The 22,327-nt window shown below is 44.8% G+C and overlaps 1 protein-coding gene across 1 annotated transcript in view; it reads left to right on the plus strand.

Moving 5' to 3' along the window:
* Nucleotides 1–2,254: 2,254 nt before the first annotated feature.
* Nucleotides 2,255–22,327, plus strand: part of LOC101531548 (cytochrome P450 4X1) — a 32,878-nt gene continuing 12,805 nt past the window's right edge. Inside the window, exons 1-6 of the mRNA XM_004598500.2 lie at nt 2,255–2,428; nt 14,031–14,172; nt 15,944–15,988; nt 19,320–19,447; nt 21,266–21,393; nt 21,479–21,633. Of these exons, the coding sequence (XP_004598557.2) occupies nt 2,255–2,428; nt 14,031–14,172; nt 15,944–15,988; nt 19,320–19,447; nt 21,266–21,393; nt 21,479–21,633 (772 nt within the window). The remainder of the gene's footprint in view (nt 2,429–14,030; nt 14,173–15,943; nt 15,989–19,319; nt 19,448–21,265; nt 21,394–21,478; nt 21,634–22,327) is intronic.

Consider the following 22,327-nt stretch of genomic DNA (forward strand, 5'->3'; position numbering starts at 1 on the left):
CTACTAACAACACCTGCTGGTGTGGATGTGTGGAGAAAGACACTCTACTTCACTGTTGGTGGGAATGTAGGCTAACACATCCTCTATGGAAGTCAGTCTGCAGAGTGCTAAGAGGCCCAGTGTAATGGATCAATTGGCTAATCTTCCACCTTGCAAATGCCATAATCCCATATAGTCTCTAGTTCATGTCCAGGATACCCCACTCCCTATGCTGCTCCCTGTTTGTGGCCTAAGAAAACAGCAGAGCATGGCTAAGGACCTTGGGACCCTACACTCAAGTGGGAGACTTGAAAGAAACTCCTGGCTCCTGACTTTGGATCAGCTCAGCTCCGACCATTTTAGCCATTTGGGAACTGAACCAGCACATGAAAGATCTTTCTGTCTCCCCTTCCCTCTGTAAATCTGCCTTCCCAAAAAAAGATTAATTATTCTTTTTTTAAAAAGTTGCTATCACACTCCTGGGAATACATCCAAAGGAGATGAAATTTGCATGTGAGAAAGTGACCTGCAATTCTATATTACAGCAGTGAAATGGAAACAACCCAGACACTCATCAAAAGGGGAATGGATAAAGAAACTGTGCTACATCTACTCCATGAACACTATGCAGCCAGTAAGAATTAAATTCTTCCATTTTCACAGGACAGTCCCAACTTGAGACCATCATACTCAGTATTATAAACCAATTCCAAAAGAATAAATACCATAAGTTGTTTCTGATAAAGGCAATCTTCATACAAAATATAATATCAATAGATATATAGATAAACATGTATATGCATATATTCTCACTAATGAACTATATACTGGAAATTAGCATACCAGGAAGTGAAGACACGTTGGAGTATGCATGTACTCCTGAAAAAAAAAAAAAGACTCCCAATGAAAATGTTGAGTATCTTGATAATAGGATTCTGGACTCTCTAGCATTGTCTATACCAAAAATGAAGAGATGCACTGAAATAGCAGAATGATGGACTTGTGAGTGTTTAACGACCATACTATTATAATAATATAGGGAGAAACAGTGGGGAAGAATGTGGTGGGTAAGGGGAAAATCCATGAACCTATGGAACTGTATAATGAAAAATAAAAAATAAATATAATTTAACATTTTTAAAAAAGGAAGAAGTTAGGTGTTTATGGCAAGAAGCAGAACAAGGAAGCAGCAGCTATTGTTCAATTCCCAGGCTCCCCAAGGCATTAGGGATGAAGGTTCTTATGGACAGAAACTGGGCTGAGAGGCACGTGTGTGCAAGGCTCCTGGTTAGTCAGTGAAGGTCATGACCTTTCCTTAAATCCATTTATGATGCTGTGCCCTTTAGAGAATTTATGATGGTCAGGTGGGCTCCAGCCCCTCTGGGAGCTACATGAGTGGTAGTTACATGATCTCCAGGACTTCCCTAGATAGAAGCTCTCCAGACATTACTGGCCATGAAGGTTCCTATCTACAAAGGAGAGAATGACTCATCAAGTGTAGTGTTTAGAAGCTTGTAAGGTCAACTGGATCGCTCCCTTAAGTCAGTGAATTTCTTTTGATAAAGGGAGACAGACAGGAAGTTGGGTCCTGCCTTTATCTTATGGAGGTTGGGTTTCAACCTGAAAATGAATAAAGTGCTAATCCCCATGTTCAGTTTGCTTTGGGATCCATCAATGGCACAACAGGACCTGACTGCAGCTATCTCAGAGAATTCCATTTAATGTTTTGCTGCTATCTACCTCCTCCCAATTCTGTGTTCAGTGCCACAGCTGGTGTCCAAGCAACAGGGCAGCCTGAGCTGAGCTGGGGCAGATGCCAGCTCACACTGCACCTCAACAGGAGAGTTCTCAAGCGTTTTCCGACACACTATTGCCCATCTGCAGCTCCTGTGGCTTTTCATGGCATTTCAGAGCGGGAAAGGGGGCTTTTGTGCCTATTACTTATTTGTGATAGCCTGGGCTGCATGTTAAGATCTAAATCAAGCTCTGTGGTGATTCAAAAGTGTCACACCTGAATTCTCACACTGTCAGAGGGTCTAGACACACAGCCTGAAAACAGGCACGCGGCCACGACTGCCAGCTACAAAGCCTGGAACGCGCGGCTGCCTCCCGTCTGGGGTCCTGACAACCACTCCCGCCGCTCTTTCCTGTTTGCCAGCTGCAGGAGGCTTCGTGGAGGCCCGGGAGGGCGGGCGTTGTGGGTGGTGTCCCTGCGCAGGGGGCTGGGAGCCATCTGCGGTGAAGGATCTGCGGCGCCCTGAGCCTGCGGGCAGCGATGGAGGCCTGGCTGGAGACGCGCTGGGCGCGGCCCTTGTACCTCGCGTTCGTGTTCTGCCTCGCTCTGGGGCTGCTGCAGGTTATGAAGCTCTACCTGCGGAGGCAACGGCTACTGCGGGACCTGCGACCCTTCCCCGCGCCCCCAGCCCACTGGTTCCACGGGCACCAGAAGGTAGATGAAGGGAGGGGAGACGGCGGACACTGCAGGGCTGGGTGGTAGGCAGAGAGGTGGCCGCTTCCTCCCCTGCTGCGAGATCGTTGGTCTTCACAGGTCTCTAATCCAACCAGCAGCTGCTGGCAGCATCTTTTCTAGGATCGTTCTCGCAGGGCTACAGGGAGAGGTCATCAGAGGATGTTGTGGGGGTTGGGAAGAACTGTTTAGCAGCCTGGGTAGTGACAAAGAAAGCCAAGTGTAGATCGGTTCTGTCTGTGATTCTTTTTTTATATATATAGCAAACAGGTAATAATTTTCTTTAATGAAATACATCAGCTCAATTTTTTAAATTTTAAATTTGAGAGGTAGTGAGACACAGAGAAAGAGAGCTCCCACAGGCTGGTTCACTGCCCAAATTGCCCACAAGCCAGAGGCTGGAGCACAATCCAGGTCCCCAATCTCTTGAGCTTCTCACTGTTTTGTTTCTCAATCCACACAAACAGGATGCTGGTGTTAGGAGCCACAGCCGGGCCTTGAACCCAGGTCCTCCTATGTAGGCTACAGTCTGTCTGTGATTCTTGCAGTCTCTTGAACGTTCTAGTGTGAACTGCATTTAAAAAGAAAAAAAAAAGCTTTCCACGTGTATTGCTCTAAAATTGTATGTTATTCTAAGTAATGCAAGGAAGAGCCTTAGCTTTTCCTATCTCTTGTTCTTTGAATCCACTCCCACCCTTGATTCCTTATTCATTCCTTATTCATGGTAGCTATGTGATACAGTAGGATTGCTGGGGTCCCTGCCCTCCAGAGTCCACGAGAGAAGGATAATACAGGATAAAGGGTGTTGGGCTCTAGGGACTTGAGTCTAGGGACATGTGAGTCTTGAACCCCTAGCAAACAGACCACGGCTGCCAGCAGAGCTGCTTCAGAATCCTTCAGCTACCCCATTTCCTAATTCTTCTTCCCATGAGGAATTCCCTCCAACTATTTTATCTGCTTCTTCTGGTATGTAAATCCTTACTTGTAAAATGATGTATTATTTGCATAATTCATCAATTGTAGGCTTAATGAACTTGTTATGACAGTCACTTATGTATCATCCCTCAATATCCCGATGTAGCCACATTATAACTTTCTTGGTTAAACACAAAAATAAAGGCTTATATTATTTTATTATGTTAATTAGGATTACTGCTAATCTAAGCTGTTCTCTTTTATTTTGTTCATTTTCTTTTTCTTCTTTATTTTTACTTGCTTTTGAGATAACAGTTTTAATATTAGAAAGTTTAACAAATAAGAATAAAAAACTCTAGTTCAGCAGGGATATATGCAAAGTATAAACTATCAATAAAAAGATCTGTGTGTCACTCATATACAGTGAACTTTAAAACAATCATAGCTCATACTATATCATTCTTAACAATTTGTAGGACCAAGATTTTAAACAAATTTTGACAAAACATATTTGGAGCAAAACTGATGCATATAAGCATTTCTTTTTGCTTTCATTGTTTGATTTAAAACAAAAAAAGATCTAGTTCCCATATGTAAGAGAATATGTGGTACCTGTTCTGTGTCTGGCTTATTTCATTCACCAAGTGTCTCTCCTGTTAGAGCCACTCTGATGAAAATGATAAAATTTCATTTTTTTGTAGCTGAATAACATTCCATTATTTAAACCTGTGTGTGTGTGTATCACTTTATCCACTCATCGAATGATGAACATCTTGGTTAATTTAATATTTGATTATTATAAAGAGTGATGGCATAACCATGGTGGTACAGGTATCTTTTTGATACAGAGTGTTCATGTTTTTGTTTATATACACAGCAGTAAAACTGCTTGGTCATATGGCAGGTCTATTTCAGTTGTTTAGGAAATTTCCATGTTTTTCTACAGTAGCTTCACTAATTTACCTTCTCATGAACAGTATTTAACAATTTCTCTTTCTCCACATAGTCTGCAGAATGTTTTCTTCTGTCTTTTGAAGAATAGCTATTCCAATAGTGTTAAGCTGATGTCTCATTATAGTTTTGATTTGTATTTCCCTGATGGCTAATGATCCTGAGTATTTTTTTCATTAATTTGTTGGTCATTTGTATTTCTTCTTCTAAGAAATTTTGTTCCTTTTCTTATAGAGCTGTCCTCTGCCCCATGTGTCAACTTCCTCATTTTCTCATCTGTCTACTTTTTCAATGACTATTATTTCTAAACTATTCTTCTAAACATTTCAACAAATCTGTCTAAAGTCTCTGAATCATATTTCCAGGTGTTCAAACATACCATATAACTCAGAGGTCCCTATACATTTCTCCCATGGATCTCTGCTCCTGTTCAATCTAGTCTGACTACATTTTAGGCCTGATGCACAAATGTTGTTGTAAGAGTTCCTAAGAATGATATCCTGTGTCCAATCTTCTCTGTCCTGGATATCACATCTTTTTTGTTCTGATTTATTATATCAAATTTATGAGTAGTTCCTTCAGAGGGAGAGAACAAACCTTAGGCAAAGTTTTTAAGCTCTTGAGCGGTTAAAAATGTCTTTATTCTCATTTCAAGCTCATTTGGCAGTTTGCCTAAATATGAAAGTCTACTTTGGCAATTATTCGCTCTCCAAACTTTGAATATTTTGTTTCATTGTCTCTGGTTTACAAAACAGCTGCTGAAAAGTCTGGTACTTTCTCATTCTTTTATGTTTACTTTTCATTGTATATTTAAAGTGTACAAGATGGTATTTTGATGTTCTTATGTTAATACACATAAGTGTGGTGAAGTCAATCTTCACAATCACATTGCTTAGTATCAAATTCATCTTCTTGGCCTCAGGTCTCTAACGAGAAGGGCAGAGCATGTGACTCCCAATCTACTAGGAACTCCATTTGGTGTCTGCCATGCCCCACCTGTTGCAAAGCTCAGCCATGGATTAGGAAGCTCTTGGTTCTTTGCAAGATAATAGCCTTACCTCTCAGCTATCCCTTGAAATCAGAACTTAACAGTGAAAGCAAGCAGTGTAAGATATTACCCTGAATGACAATACAGAAGAGATGTGGGATAGATGGTATAGCACTGAGTTTGTTTAAGAGGCAGCATTTCATGTTATCTTGGACACAGGAACAACCTGCTTTCTCAGGATCTGGGAATAATCAAACTGATCCCAGTTAAGGCACCTTTACTCACCCTTCCAACATCAGGTTGTTTGAGCCAGGATGGTTCCAAATGGAGTGATTTCCCAAAAAGGAGTTGAGGCTTAGGATTATTAAACATGTTGAAAGGGAGCAATAAAGCATGTAGGAAAGTCAGAGGCTGACTGGCTGGCTGCTACCCATTCAAATTAGGAGGCATGCTCACAACATAGCAACCCAAGCTCCTCTAAACTCCTCCAAACTCTATCCAACTCCAGAGTCTCCTCCAGATCTTTAGACACCATTAATGCTAAAGACTTTCCAATTCAGGACCAATTTTCTATACTTTTTGTTGCTGTAAAATCACTGAGAAGAACATCTTGGGAAAGAACAGATGCAATTTGGAGGTTAAAGTTCAGATTCAGGGAGCCTGGTAGGCTGGTGTCTAGTGAAGGCTGATCATGCAGATGCAGAGGCATGGATGCAGTGGCCCAGTCCAATCCTGCCCACAACACACCAGAAGGAACTGCACCCTAGTCAGAGTGAACCCCAGAAACCCCACACACACAAGACCCATCCCCAGCCTTGGCTCCTACTGATATGTACAGCAAGGTGGTCCAATCTGTCCCACATCCCATTCAGCTCTCACACACATCAACAGGTGCTGCAGCCTAGCTCAGACTGGCCAGCCCACTATTCAGCCCACACTTATGTTGGTGGGTGCTGCCACCTATCCAGCCAAGCCCACCCCAGCCCTGGTTCTCATGCTCAGCAGTGGGGGTTGCAGCCTCAGAGGAGCACCCACAATTTCCCTACTAGCTTCACTTTAGGTTCCATATCTTGCACTTGTCAGGTGGTTCTGCAGTCTATCCTGAAGGATGTGGCTCCCTTCCTGACACTTGTCAACTGATGCTGCAGCAAAACCAGACCAGCCTGCAACAACCTTTCTCCTGAATGCCCCAATGGATACAGTCACTTAGCTCAGGCTGGTTCCCTCACAACCAAGCTCACATGCAGGCCAACATGTGTTGTAGTGCTGCCCAGCCTGGTCTTCCCCCAGTTCCAGCTCTCATGGTCATCACTGGAAGAGGTAGCCCAGCAGTGGAGCCCCTACAGCTCCCCTACCAGGCTAACCCCTGACCCTCAGGTCTTACATGGGCTGTGGCCAAGTCTGGCATGGAAGGCCACACCTCGGCACTTTCTGGTCTGTGTTGCAGCTGAGTTTAGCTGTTTCAGTTCAATGCAGCAGATGCTGCAGCGTGGTCAATCCAGCCAGCCGTGCAATCACAGCACTAATGTGAACTGGCTGGTGTTGTGATCTGACCTGGCCTGGCCTGCACCCCATCCTGCTTCTCATATCTGCCAGTGAGTGCTATGATGTGGACCTGCCTAGCCTGTCCCCAGACCTGACCCACACACATGCTGGCTAGTACTATAATCTGGCCTGGTCTGGGCTGCTCCCAACCTTGATTCTTGCACTCACCTGCAGGCACTGCATCCGGACAAAGGAGTTTCCCAAAAAGCTCTAATAGATCTCCCAGTGACAGATCTCACGCACACCAGTGAGTGCCTATCCTAGCCTGACTTGACCCACCTCCTATCTTAACAAGGACAGCAACCTTGCCCAACCAGTGCATACTCATTCTGGCTCTTACCATTGAGTGCTACAGCCCAGGCTTGCCTGACCCACCCCCAGATCCAGAGCTCTATGGTTCAGCAGGTGCCCATGCTATACCTATCCTAGCTCCTGTGAATACCAGCAGGTGCTGGAGTCTAGCACAGTCTGGCACACCCAAAACCCAATCCACATCTATGTTGAGGGATGCTGCAGCCATGTCCAACCTATATCGCTCTCCTGTTCTTGTTCTCACACTCACAAGTGGGAGATGAAGCCTGCTCCCTGCCACAGATCTTGTGCATGCTGGTGGTTGCTGTGACCCATCCCCCATCTTGGCCTTGGCCTTCAGATACTGCAGATTGGCCTGACCAGACTGCCTTCAGTCCCAACTTCTTCTGGCTGGTGGGTGCTGCAGCCTTGTTCTGTTCAGTCTGCCCTGCAAACTTGTAGGTGTGCAGATCTAGGCTGGAATGGCCTACATCCCATCCTGGCTCCTGCATATGTCCGTATGCTAAGGTTTGGCCTGGCCCTGCCCTGTCCTCCACCCCTGCCCCCATGAACCAGCCCACATATTTGACAACAAGTGGAGCTGCCTTGCCTGGCCTGACCAATACCCAGGTCTGACTCATGTGCGCACCAGCAGGAGCTATGACCCACCAGAGGAATTCCCTAAATTCTCTCACCAAGCCCACTCCCAGATCCAGATCTCACTCATGCCAGTTGGTGCTAGGCCCTTACACACTGTGGTCTGCTGTCTCCATCTCAACCTTTGTGTGTGCTGGTGGATGGTGCAGCCCAGCCAGCCCCACACTCAATTCTTGGGTACATCTGAGTGCTACAGCCTGGACCAGTCTAGCCTGTTGTTTTCAGCCCCAGCACCCATGAGAATTAGTGAGTTCCCTGATCATGCCTAGCTTAACCCTTCCCCACTCCCAGCTCTTGAGCAGTTCAGCAGCTATTAAAGTCCCAAGGAATGAACGCACATTCCCTACAAGATCTGTCCCCAAACCTGGTTTTCTCACATGTTGGTTAGTGTCATGACACAGCCTAAGGTGATCCATCCCCCTCTCCAGCACTCACAGGTGGGTACTGTGGTCTAGCCCTGCCAGGTAGGGCCCTCAGCACTAGCTTTAATGTACCCCAATAGACAGTAGGAGATATTAACTAGCCCAGCTCAGGTCTCCCACATGGACAGGTGCACTGTTCTTACCCAGAAAGCTTCTCCTATTTCCCTCCTTGAAACTGCCCAGTCCCCCTACTTACCTGCAAATACAATGGCCTTGTTGGTGGAAGTCCCCCAGGTCATTCCTCACCTGTAGCGTACTCCCTTAGTGATCTCCACTCTCCCACATACCATACCCCCTTCCTTGGGTGATCCACAGCTCCCATGTCTGTGAACACATGGGCTCCTCAGCCAGGTCCTCTAGCCGGGTAATGTGCTGGTGTGGAGTCTGCCCACCCTCTCAGAACCCAGCGCATGCCTACCCTACCCAGATCCTGCTCTTTTCTCAGGGCTTTAGCAAAGAGCTGGATCAGAAGTGGAGCAGCCAGGACATGAACTGGTGTCCATATGGGATGCCAACACCACAGGCAGAAACCTAGCCTATTCCACCATGCTGCTGGCCCCAATTTCCACTACCTTATGATTTCCATTACCTTATGATTTTGAGGTTTAAATGTCTATATAAATGCAGAAGCCAAATCATGTTCAGATTGTATCCCTGTGGGTATAGTTGGTGGGCACTTGTCACTGATTTTATTGTGAAGACATTAGCAAAAAGAGTCTGCAGTAGTTCAGGAAACAGATTTCAAACATCAGTATGCTAGTGGCCTACACTCTCCAGAGGATACCTCCTGGATTTCAAGTTCAAAGTGATAACAGATGAAATTGGGAGCCAGAGCTTCCCTTCTCTTGTACAATCATACCCAACAGTGTGGGCAGGCACACCCAAGCATGCACATATAGTGACTACCATTTCATACATGAAGCAGATGTAAATTAAAGTTGTTTTTCAGTGATTTAAGATATATTTGAAATGTTCAATCTGCAAACTGCTTCTAAAAGGAGAAGGGTCTTCTCTGGAGACAGTATTTGCACTCTGATTTATAAATATCAAAAATTTGAATTTTGCATCTCAGTTTATGTCAAGCTTCACACATCCATAGAAATGGGGATGCTACTACCATAGGAGAAATTGATTGTATTCCCATGATGGATGGAATTGACAGATTTTTTTTCTTTTTTTTTTTTTTCTTTTTTTTATTGTATTTTTGTTGACGATCTTTACATAGTTTACTATGGTAAAAAAAAAAAAGGTTCAGGGGGTACAGGAAAGTGGGCAATAGTATTATGTCCATATTGTTTCCATCATGTATCTGAGGTAAAGGAGGATATTGAGGGAGAAACCCCACCCAGTTTCCCACCCACCCCAAGTCCCGGATGTGGGGCATGCTCTGAGATCCTTGCTCAAATGCTTTTAATAGTTCTCCAGTTATGAATCGCTGCCAGTTTCACTCGATGAGGTCGTCCACTGATTGACGCAGTCCATCATAGAGTCTTCATTTGCCCAGTATTTCGCTGCCAACATATAGCTGAGGTGGTTGATTGACTTGCTCTGTCCTCTGTCTTTTCTTGGCTAGGGTTCTGAGTCCAGCAGTTTGATTGGGGAGATCTCCAAAGAAACTTTGAGGTATTCCCAGACCAGATTCTTGTATGCTCTAGTAAGCACAGGGGCCAGCACAGTCCGTCACCACGATCAGCTGGTGGTTTCAATTGCTGGGTTGGTTCTGTTTTCAGTCCTGATTTCCACTGGAACCAATGGGTGTTGCAGTCCTGCCTGGTTCTTCCCAGCACACACTCGGCCCCCGCATCAACCAGTGAGAGCTGCAGCCAAGTCGGGGTGACCCACAATAACCCCCACCAGGCCCGCCCCCTACCCTGGTTTGCCAGTATGTATAGCAGAGTAGTCCAGTCTGTCCCACATCCTATTTGACTCTTGTACTTGTCAATGGGTATTAAAGCTTAGTTCTATCTAACCAACTCAACTATTCAGCCCTCACGGATGTTGTTGGGTGCCTCTCTGTCTAGCCACCCCAGCCCCCGTCTTAGTTTTCATGGCTTCCCGCGGGAGTAGTGACCCAAGAGGGGGGAACCCACCACTATTTCCCTTCCAGGTCTCTCTCAGTCCCGGTGTATGCACTCTTCGGGTGGTTCTGTGATTTGACTTGACAGAATTAGCCCCCAGTGCCAGGTTCTGCCAGTTGATGCTGTGGCTAAGCCCAAACATCCCTCACTCACTCTAATTTATGCTTGCACCAGCAGGAATCATCCGCCTAGCCTGGCTTTTCCCTGATCTAGTCCACGTGCAGCGCACAGGTGTTGCCGCCTTGCTTAGTCTGGTCTGTCCCCATCCCAGCCCAAGCTCTCCAGTGGAAGTAGCTGTCTGGCGAGGGGACCAGCCCCTTAATCCACCCCCGCCGGCTCTGCCCCTCCCTTCCTGGATCTCGCGTGTGCTGGTTGGGTGCTGCAGTCAAATCCAGTACAGGCAACCTCACCCTAGCGTTCCATATTGTGCAGTGGTTTTGTCACGACCAGTCCCGGCTCGACCCACACTCTGTTCTGGTGTTCGGATTTACCAGTGAATGACATGAACTGATTCAACCTGGTCTGCCCCTGACCCATGTCAAATGTATGCCAGTGGGAAACTTTCCATGGCCTATTCTGGGCTGTTTCCTATCATGCTTCTTGTGCTTACCTGCAGGGACTGTGTCCTGCCAGAGGAGTTACCCAGGCTCCTCCATCAGAACCTCTCCCAATGCCAGATTTTGCGCATACCAGGGGGTCCTTGAGCCAGCCCTACTCAGTTCACCTCATGCCCTAGCAGGAACAGTGGCTTTTCCTGGCTTGCTTTCACCCCGTTCTGGTTCTTGTTGTTGGATGTTTTAGCCCAGCCATGGCTCTGGAACTGACAGATTTTTAAAAAGAAGTCTTAGGAGAATAAAAACACCAGAATAGAGTGAGAACACATTTAACAGATGGAGATTCATTAACCATGGTGAAGTAGACAGGGCACATTCCAGGAAATAGAAGACAGGCCAACAGCAGAGGGGCACCTGGAGATTGACAGACACAGGAAAACAGCAGAGACAACCGTGTGGTATTTCAGATACCCCATGGCAGTCAGCAAGTGGCGCTCTGAGCTTCACCATTGTCCAAAGCTCCACCATCAAGCAGCCAGGTGGGAAGTGGAGTTCACCAAGGGCTCAGGAGGTGAACCCAGGCAAATAACTGCCTTCTTGCTGATTTGTTTGATTTGACCAGGAGCAGAGAGAAAGAGCAGCAGATCCCAAACAGGCATTGTAGGAACATGGTGTCTCTCACAACCCAAATTCCAACCAGAGCTGCACTGGATGCCATTTTGGGCAGGAAGGCAAAGGTTAAGGGACAAGACTGTGCATGCACTAAGCTGGGAGCAAACTCATTTATGGCTCAGTGAAAGACAATGATGTGACATTCTATAGGTTCTACCTAAAATAGGTCCAGGCAGAACAAGACCTATAGGCCAGCTGATTCAGAACTCCACCACTGGCACATCAGGTGCCATTTTGTACACTGCACTGTGGCAAAGGCTAAGAGACTGTAGGGGACAACAGTGAGCGACACATGTGCTGAGCTGGAAGCGAAATCACTGAGTTCAGTGCATTGCACTGGTCCCACAGGGAAAATAATTCCAGCTTTGGAACTGTACAGGTCAAAATAGGTCAGGGTGACCCTCAGACCTAACGGTCAGCAGGTTCTAGCAAGAACAGCACCACCAACAACCTAGCTATTTAGGAGACCTGGTGTCTCCCTGATCCTAGGAACTGCTCAAACAGGAAGTTGGAGGAAGGTTGTTCAGACCATGATACAGCCTCACATGGAATCACAGGCAGTGGAGACTGGTGAGCCAGGAGCTCATCAGAGACCATGGTGGAAGTCCAACATAAGAACCCAGATCCGAAACTCACTGGAAGGAGTGGCACAAGGAACTGTAAACAAAGAGCTATGTACCAACCACAATAAGTAAAATTGAATTGTAGACCTACTATTAAAAGGTCAAATATAAGAGTTATGGCAGTCCCAGAAGGTGCAGAAAGAGAAGCAGGGTTTAAATATGTATTTAATAAAATAATAAAAGAAAATTTCCATAATCTGGAGAAAGAATTAGGAAACAACACCCAGGAGGGCCACAGAACTCCCAATAGGGTTGACCAAAAGTGATCTTCACCATGACACATGATAAACAAGCTCTCTTCAGTTGAAAATAAATAATAGATGCTTGAATATGCACATGAAAGAAAATCAAGTCACATATAGAGGAATGGCATTGAGTCTCACAGCTGACCTTTCACAGGAAACTCTACAGGCCAGAAAAAAAGGAGCAACATATTCCAGATTCTAAAAGCAAAAAAAAAAAAAAAAAATTCAGCCCAGAATAACTTACCCAGCAAAGCTTTCCTTTGCCTTTGAAATTAAAATAAAATTCTTTCACAGTAAAGTTAAAAGAATAAGCCTCTTCCAAATCTGCCCTATAAATGAGACTTAAAGATGTTCTCTTAATGACAAAAGGTATTCACCAAAGGACAAAAAAATCCACCAAAAGCAAAGGCAAATATGAAGAGCATCCCAGTGAAATAACAACAGAAGACTAAATCAATGAACAACCCATTACCAAAATGACAGGACCAAATTACCAGCTATTCATATGACCCCTGAATGTAAATGGCTTAAATTCATCAATCAAATGTCTTAGATTAGTATACTGGATTAAAAAAAACAAAACCCATCTATTGTTGCCTACAAGAGACACATTTTACCAACAAAGACCAGTGGTAATTATATTTCATGGATATTGATGTTTTTGTTTTTAATCTTCATTTCTTCAAAACAATTTTTCTGATTTCTTCACTGACTCACAGATCATACAGTAGTATCATTTTCTTAATTTTCTTTGATTCTTAATTTTCTTTCCATTTCTTCAGTGGCACATTAGTCATTCAGTAGCGTGTTATTTAACTCATGGTGTTACAAGTTTCTTTTTTTCTTCCTGTTGTTGATTTTGTTTTGTGGCTTTTCATTTAAGGGGATGTATAGTAACTGTGTAATGGAGAGTGTCATATCCAGATGTGAGGATACGATGCAGTATGCATCTCTACTTCCAGACAAAGATGGACTCACAATGAAACTATTAATTGTATCTTGACAATAGGATGCTTGACTCTGCCATTATCCATACCCACACTGATGGACTTATGACTGTTTATGCAGAGCTATACTATTGTAATAGTGTAATGAAATAAGTGGGGAGAGGAGGGAATTTGGGAAGGGGCTAAGGGTAATCCCAGAGCCTATGGAACTATATCATAAAATAATAATACAAAAAAATTTTAAAAAGAGAGAAGTTAGTTCCTAGGTCTTAAGAATCAGTAAAGAAAATATAGAGAAGGAATGGTGAGTTAGATGGTGGGCTGTGTTTAGGATACCAAATATCGACAGTGGCCTCCCAGATAGCAAAGAAGTTTCCGTCCTTTCAATCCCACTTCCAATCTAACATGTGTGATGTTAGCAGGTGAGAGAGAGAATGTTAGAAGAGCTGTTACTATAAGTAACTTGGTCTGGAAGTGCAACAAATATTCACCTTGGAAGCTATATGCACTAAACTTTCCTAGAAAATCATGCCCTAGAATTTGAAATTCCAGAGAAAACAGTTCCACTTCCAGATTAGGATCCAGGTTCCCCTGCCTGTGGCGCCTCAGGCAGGCTTTTCACCCAGCTGGTGTCTATGAGAGAGGAGAGGTCCTGCTTGGCTGGTTCTCTAACTTCTTTTACTTTTTTCATCACAGTTTCTTCAGGACAATAAAATGGAGAAGCTGGAAGAGTTTGTCGAAAATTATCCCCGTGCTTTTCCTTGTTGGGTTGGACCCTTTCAGGCATTTTTCTTGATCTATGACCCAGACTATGCAAAGACATTTCTGAGCAGGACAGGTAAGGAAGGCAGCAAATTGGGCCCGGCGGCGTGGCCTAGCAGCGAAGGTCTTCGCCTTGAATGCCCCGGGATCCCATATGGGCGCCGGTTCTAATCCCGGCAGCTCTACTTCCCATCCAGCTCCCTGCTTGTGGCCTGGGAAAGCAGTCGAGGACGGCCCAATGGCCCAATGGCACAGCACCAGCCATTGCGCTTACTTGGGAGTGAATCATCAGACAGAGATCTTCCTCTCTGTCTCTCCTCCTCTCTGTATATCTGACTTTGTAATAAAAAATAAATAAATCTTAAAAAAAAAAAAAAAGAAGGCAGCAAATCTCACAGACCCAGTCACACCCAGGAGTGAGATGTGCACCATTTGCAGGCAGGGTTCCATCATAAGGACTTACTCTCAGGCCTCCAAGAGACCCTGGTGCAGATACTGACAGGAGAGAGATTTCCTCCACACACTGAAGTGACTCCCATCTTCTCCCCCAACACTGATTACTTTCAGAAACTAGGGCCATTTGTGCTGGCATGTATTAAAGCCCAGCTGGTATTACAAGAATGGCCAGGGACTTCCTTTGCCTCAGTGTTAGCAGCACATCCTGTCTCCAGGTCCTGTCTTGAGCCTTAGTCCTCAGGACACAGCAGAAGGAGTTGTGCCTCTGAGGCTTTGGTAGATCAATCTGAATGCTAGATATTCATTCACAGTTCAACCTTTTGGTTGCCATTCAAGTTTTATTTTTTGTTTCTGCCTAATTTTTCAATACATGCTCTTTGCAAATATAAGTCATCTACTTCCCCAGCCCAGTCCTTTCTCAAGGTTCCCACCATGGATTATTCCACAGCACAAAACCAAAACATCCAGTTTTTGTTCTGTCAACTTTGCAAACCAAAGACCTCATGTTCTTTTTTTAACATTTATTTATTTTGATTGGAAAAGCAGATATACAGAGAGAAGGAGAGACAGAGAGGAAGATATTCTGTCCACTGTTTCACTCCCCAACTGGCCGCAATGGCCGGAGCTGAGCTGATCTGAAGCCAGGAGCTTTAGACCTAGAGAAACTCTTCCAGGTCTCCCATGCAGGAGCAGTGTTCCAAAGCATTGGGCCATCCTGTACTGCTTTCCCAGGTCACAGGCAGGGAGTTGGATGGGAAGTGGAGAAGCAGGGACACAAACCAGTGTCCATATGGGATCCTGGCAGATGCAAGGCAAGGACTTTGGGACTAGGCTATCTTTCCAGGCCCAGCTTCATGCTCTTAAATCTTCTTTCCCCCAGCATCGTCTCCATCCCCTTAATAAAAACTAACAAAAGAAAACAACTTTTCCCTGGGTTCCCGTATTTCCCAGGCATTCACTCTGATCTTGAAAACACTACTTAAGGGCAAGAACTGAAAAACACTTCTGTGATAGAAGGAAACCAATAGTTATTCTTGCTTCATTCTCTGATGTCCCCCAGCCCCTGCCACAATAATTTATCTGCCTTCCAAAGCAGATATATGCTGTTCCAATTTGTATTCTTAAAAATCTGCAACCTTCAAGCAATCTCTGTTTCTGCTAGAGGAAGTGAAGAACCCAGGTAGTGTATCTGCTTGCCTCCTGAGGATTGCTGCTTTCTGGTATCTGGATGGAGACCTGGGAGAGGAAGTGTTGAATGGGGGGTGGGCACTGAACCTTGGCTTTCCTTTTGCTCACACTTTGTGCTTAGTGCAGGTGAGTAAAGAAGCCCTTTACCAACTTTCACTGATAACTTGCACTTTGTCTTTTGTTTCCTCTGCTTAATTCTGCAGATCTCAAGTCCCAGTACCTGTCCAAGTTCATGACTCCATGCCTTGGTATGTATGTGTAAAATGAAAAGTGTGACCCACTCTCCCTTGAAATCCCTTTTTCATAATACAGCATTCCAAAGAAACTCAAATCTGAATTCATTAGGAGTAAGGTACAGCTGTCCTGGACCTTATGTGAGTGGGGGACAAAGAAGGATAGAAGAGAGCTTTAAGGTCAAAACAAGTTCCTGAAAGCTTCTAATCCATTTCTGCCTGTAAGGTCCCATTCTGAAGGCAGCTCATATGTGAGCACGCCCTCTTCTGTGACAGCCTCACCCGCCTATTCTTCTAAAGTCTCTTTATTTCCACATAAAAATGAGTACAGTTTTCTTCTACAGGACAGCTTGGTAATTATCTATGAACAATTAAGCTTCTTTGCCATGTAATTGGACTTTGTGATTTAAAAAAAAGAAAGGAATTAAATGAAAGAATGTACATGTTGAGTTCAGAACCACTTAAATTTCTATCCTGGTCACACTCAACAGGCTAGGTGAAGGTAATCTTAAAGAAGTCATTTTATCTTTCTGAGTTTCATTTAAAAAAATAATAATAATCTTACTTAGTTGATTAGGGTACAAAGGGTCAAGGGCTACAGGAAAGTGAGTAATACGATTGTTTCCACACTAATATCATCATTTTTTCCCTGTATCTGGGGTCAGGGGAGAAACAAAGGGAGCAGCCCCATCCAACCTCCCACCCATCACAGGTCCCCGATATGAGGCACGCTCCAAGTGTCCTGTTCAAGCAGTTTTGATAGTTCAACAGATCTGAATTGCTGCCAATCTCACCATTCCAATCACAATTAAATCTCTTCAGAATCAACTGGCTGACATAGTCTCTTCATGGTTGGAGTTCTTCGGTCAGCAGTACAGTTGGAGGGATCTCCAAAGAAACTTCGTCTGAGGTGATCCCAGACCTGATTCTTGTGTGTGCTTGCCAGCACAGGGTTCAGCACAGTCCATCATCCCAATCAGCTTATGCCCATGCTGCTCATTGCAATTGCTGGGTCAGTTCTGTTTCCAGCCCTGTCTTCCACATGAACTGATGGATGTTGCAGTCCAGCCCGATCCTGCCCACATCATTCTCAACCCTCACGCAAACCAGTGAGAGCTGCAGCCTAGTTGGAGCGACTCCCCAAAACCCGCACCAGGCCTGCCCCCTACCCTGGTCCCCATGCATGCCAGGATGTACCGCAGACTTGTTCAGTCTGTCCCACATCCCATTTAGCTCTCATACATGTCAGTTGGCATTGAAGCCTAGTTCAACCCAACCAACTCTACTATCCAGCCCACACACATACTGGCAGGTGCCTTTTTGTCTGGCTACCCCGCCCATGTCTTGGTTTTTGTGCTTTCCAGTAGGAATGGTAACCCAGGAGGGAGGTGTCCACTATTTCCCTACTAGGCCACTCCAAATTCCAGATTATGCACTCTCCAGGTGGCTCTGGAGTTTAATTTGGCAGATTTAACCCACAGTAACAGCCTCTGCCAGCTGATGCTACAGCAAATCCCAACCAGTCCTCAACCACTCTAATTTATGCATGCTCCAACCTGGCTTTTCCCTGACCGAGCTCACATGAGGCCCACAAGTGTTGCCCTGCCTGGTCTGGTGTGCCGCCATCCCAACTTATGCTCTCCCATGGGAGTGGTTGTTCCGCAGGGGAGCCCACATTCCCCCTGCCGGCTTTGTCCCCTCCCTCCCTGGTTCTCACATGTGCTGGTCGGGCACTGCAGCCACATCTAATACAGCCCACCTCATCTTGGCATTCCATAATGTGCACTGGTTCGTGTCGCAGCCGAACCTGGCCCAACCATTACTCTATTCTGGTGCTTGTATTCACCAGCGGGTTATGCGAATGGGTTCAGTCTAGACTGCCCCCCACCTATGACAGATGCATGCCAGTGGGTATCTGTCTCTGGCCTGTTCTGGGCTTCTCCCTATTGTGGTTCTTGCGCTCACCTGTAGGGACTGTGTCGCCACAGAGGAGTTTCCCATGCTCCTCCATCACACCTCTCCCTATGCCAGGTCTTGCACGTACTGGTGGTTCCATGGGGCAGCCATCCTTGTTGGCCTTCAATCTATTCCAGTTTCTACTGTGGAATGATTCAGTCCAGCCAAGGCTTGTCCATACCCAGACACTGCTCACACATGGATCAGTAGGGGCAGAGACCTAGCCTAGTCCATCCTACGTCAACCCAGGTTCCCCAGAGCACCAGATGGTGCTGGTGTCTAGCCCGGCTCGATGCAACGAGGCCCAGTGCACACTTGTGCCAAGGGAGATTGCAGGCATATCCAGACAGAGCGCATCCCCCACTAGAGCCTCCGCACTCTCCCATGGGAACCCAACCCCAGCAAGGGTGTACTCTCACAGCTCCCCAACTGAGTCTATTCCCAGCCCGAGATTACTCGAGTGGCACTGGTTGCTCTGACTAAGTTGGCTTAGCCCCTAACATGTCTCAGCCTTTGCCTTCGATGCTGTGGCCAAAGCCTAGTTCGGCATGACCTGTGCTCCATCCTGATTTTTTTTCTTCCTTGTCAGTTCTGATTTGCTTGGCCCTGCCCAGATTTTCTCATCTTTGAAAATAAAGATGAGACACACATCTTTAGGCCATGGTGAAAATTAAGTGAAATACCTGTTTCAGCACTTAGACTATGGTTCAATCATTGCACCAGCACCAGACCATTCATCATGAACCTAGCACCCTGAGAATGCTGCCAGCAGTATAAAAACCCTGAGAACCCTGAGAATGCTGCCAGCAGTGTAAAGTCCTTGAAAACCATATATTTAATGACTAGCCTTTTAGTAAAAGATTGTGCAACATTAGCCATGATCCACATTTCTACTTTGTACCATTCACAAAGCAGGACTCAAGAAGGGAATGACAGGAAGGGTAGACACTATTCTCTGGTTCCATGTGTGCAACATAGCTAATGGGATGGTTTGGAGTGGAAAGCAGGAGATGAATACTTGTGGTATTTTTATGGGATACGTTATTATGCACCTTCATATACTGTGCACAGCAATATGACAAAGCAGGTATTTATTACCATAATTCTTTGATGAGACAACCAAGTCTCAGAAAGATTAAGTACCCTTCTCAATTACTACATGCTAGTAGTTGGTATTTTCTACTCTGGCTAGATTTTTAAACTTATCATCCTTAAAAAATCTCACTGTACAAGAACAGAAACTCACCCCCAATCTAAGATATCAGCAATGCCTTGCTTTTCAAGTGAGCACTACCTCTGGGTCCCAGTCATCCATCTGTCTCTTCCACATCACTCCTTCTTCATCTCACCTAATACATGGCAAAAGGTTTTGTACCTTCTGTCTCTCAAGGAAAAGGACTAGTCAATCTAAATGGACCCAAGTGGTTCCAGCATCGTCGCCTACTGACTCCAGGATTCCACTTTGACATCCTGAAAACATACATTGAGGTGATGACTTACTCTGTGAACACAATGCTGGTAAGTGAGAGAAAGAAAGTGTTGATGTGGTGCAAAATACTGCTAGTGGGGATCATCTGAGACATACATTTAATCGATAGCAAGAATCAAGCATCAATTTGTATGAATTAATCAAGGTAGAAGTATCCATTATCTATGTGTCTATTGTAAGCCTTTGCTACTTTCCTGAGGAGGTTAAAACAAGATGTTTAAAATACATATTTTGAGATCCTATGGCAATAAACCAGACGGTGCTGCAGATGAGAGGGAAGAAGCCTAGGAAGAACCACTGCAGCTTCAAATTCCAGAGAACGCTGACCTTAACAGGAACTGTAGGCTGGACTTGAATATGTAGATATATGAATTCTAAGCAGAGTGAGTCTGCACAAAGGAAGCCTTGGGAACTGGGAAGGATTTTCCCCAGGACCAAAATAGACCAGCAGAGGTTGTGGAGAAACACCCCCAGAGATCGTCTCTGATTGTAATTTGACGTTATCCAAAGCTCTGCTTGCACAAATATTTCAATTTTAAAGTTGTATTTATTTTAAAAATCAAGTAGTCCATTAATAGGTCTACTGTAAACACTCAAAACACTACAAATAAGCCCAGAATTCTTCTCCTCCAGAAATGTGCCCCTTTCCTCAGAGGAAGCACTGTGACCAGTTCTTTGGTTGGGTTCTTAGCCAAGCTCTCAAGCGAACTTAACCTAAAGTCCACCAAGACTGTGGTGACACTATCTGTGTGAGTTGTGCTGGCTAAGCCCTAGAGACCGGGATGCAGATGCAAGCAGAGAGGCAAACATCTTCCTCCAGGCCTGGTACTGTTCAGTGTTCAACACAATTTAAAATCTGCCAGGGACTGTGTGTCAATTCTACCAGCCTGTCCAGGAGCCATATATGTTCCCCTCATTCCCATTCTTGCATTTCCCTCAGATTGCTCTGATAGATCCTCCCTTCACTGAAGGTTCTAGAGTGTTTCAAGACAACATTGCTTTTATTTCTTTTAAATTCACCTTTTGTGCTCAGTAAAATTACCTGTCTGATCAGATGTAAGTTACTGGAGTGAACAATGCATCCTTAGATAAATGTTTTTACAATCCTTTGCTTTTCATTTGAGGTCTCCAAGTCCTTACCTTCTAGGTTAGCACCTGCAAATGCGCAACAAATGTAGGTTGACCTCAACTTAAACATTTTTCAATTGACTTTGATTTTTACAAAAGCAAATTTATTTGTACAATAGCAGATACAGTCTCACTGGAGACTATGTGAGTTTCTAAAGGTCAAGCCAAATATTTTAGAAAATACCAAGTGACTAGTTTTCTGTGGATGCAGAAGTTAACTAGACACAGTGTGACCAACTAGGAGCTAGCTCCCTGTAGCTGCTTCTCTTTCCAGCTCTTCTGTCTGCTAAAATGAATCTAAAACACATTTTAAAATATCCCAAGTTTTAACGTGGTTGTGGTGGTTGTGGTGGTTGAGAGCAATGCTGTATATCTGGCAATTTGGGGATTGAAAATAGAAGCAACTCTTGGGAAACCTCTTGTAATTATATCCCTTGAATCACAGAGGATCTGTTTTAATGGACAGGTTGATGTTACCCAAAAGACCACAGATCCTTACACCAGCCATTTACCAGATGTGCAGCTTGTTCCATGTTCTCTGTCATTCAGCTGAGTGCATGCCCCAGATCAGTGTGCTATTTATTCACCTGAACTTTGGTTACTGTGAGGTCAAGCTTGTCTCTCTCGGATCCTAAGTGCAGGGTCAGAGAAGTATCCTCACCTCCACGCAGACTGATGATGTTTATGGTGTTGATGTTGATCTTGACCTCCCATGTCAGGGCAAGTGGGAGAAGATTCGCAGTGCTCAGGACACGACCTTGGAGGTATATGAGCACATCAGTTTGATGGCCCTGGACATAATCATGAAATGTGCTTTTAGCCAGGAGACCAACTGCCAGATAAACAGGTCAGTGACAGAAGAGCAAAAAGATCTATTTGTTTAAAAGTATCTAGATCAACTACTAACATACTGTCCCATCTTTCTCTTCTAGCACCTGTGATCCTTGTGTAAAAGCAATGCTTGAAATGGGAAAAATAGTATTTCACCGTTTGTACAATTTCCTACATCACCATGACATAATTTTCAAATTCAGTCCTCAGGGATACCGCTTCCAAAAGTTAAGCCAAGTGCTGAATCAGTACACAGGTATTTCTTGGGTATGGGTTGTCCAAGTCCGTATACTGTTCTGACTATATTGTGGCTCTTGAGAGAGATAAACTTCACTGTGAATAGAGAATCCCTGTTCTTTTTTTGGTTATGTGATTTACTCACCTTGGAGGCAGAGAGAAAGAAAAACAGAAAGATGGAGATAAAGTGTTCATATACTGGTTCACTTCCCACAAATATCTGCACTGGAGTCTGGAGAGTGCAAAACCAGAAATAGAAAATCCAATCCAAGTCTCCCACATGGGTGGCAGGAACTCAACTATTGGAGTCCTCATCCCTGAATAGCAGTGTTCACATTACTAGGAAGATGGACTCAGGGGCCAGAAAGCCAGTCTCAAACTCAGACACCCCAAAGTGGAATGAGATATCTCAACTGCTCTGTTGACTCTCTTCCCTGCTAAATCACACATTAGACCCAAAAGGTTTCATTTATTTGAGAGACAGACTTGACAGAGGCATAAAAAGATAGAGAGCTTCAATCTGCTGGTTCACTCTCTAAATGCTCTCAATAGTCAGTGCCTGGCCATGCTGAATCCAAGAGACAGGGACTCAATCCAGGTTTTCCATGTCAGGGAACCAAGTACTTGAACCATCACCCAGTGCTGCCCAGACTATACACTAGCAGGAAGCAGAAATAGGGGACAGGTCTGAGACTTAAATTCACATGTTCTGA

The sequence above is a fragment of the Ochotona princeps genome, chromosome 2 (genome assembly GCF_030435755.1).
Source record: "Ochotona princeps isolate mOchPri1 chromosome 2, mOchPri1.hap1, whole genome shotgun sequence".
Classification (NCBI taxonomy): Eukaryota; Metazoa; Chordata; class Mammalia; order Lagomorpha; family Ochotonidae; genus Ochotona; species Ochotona princeps.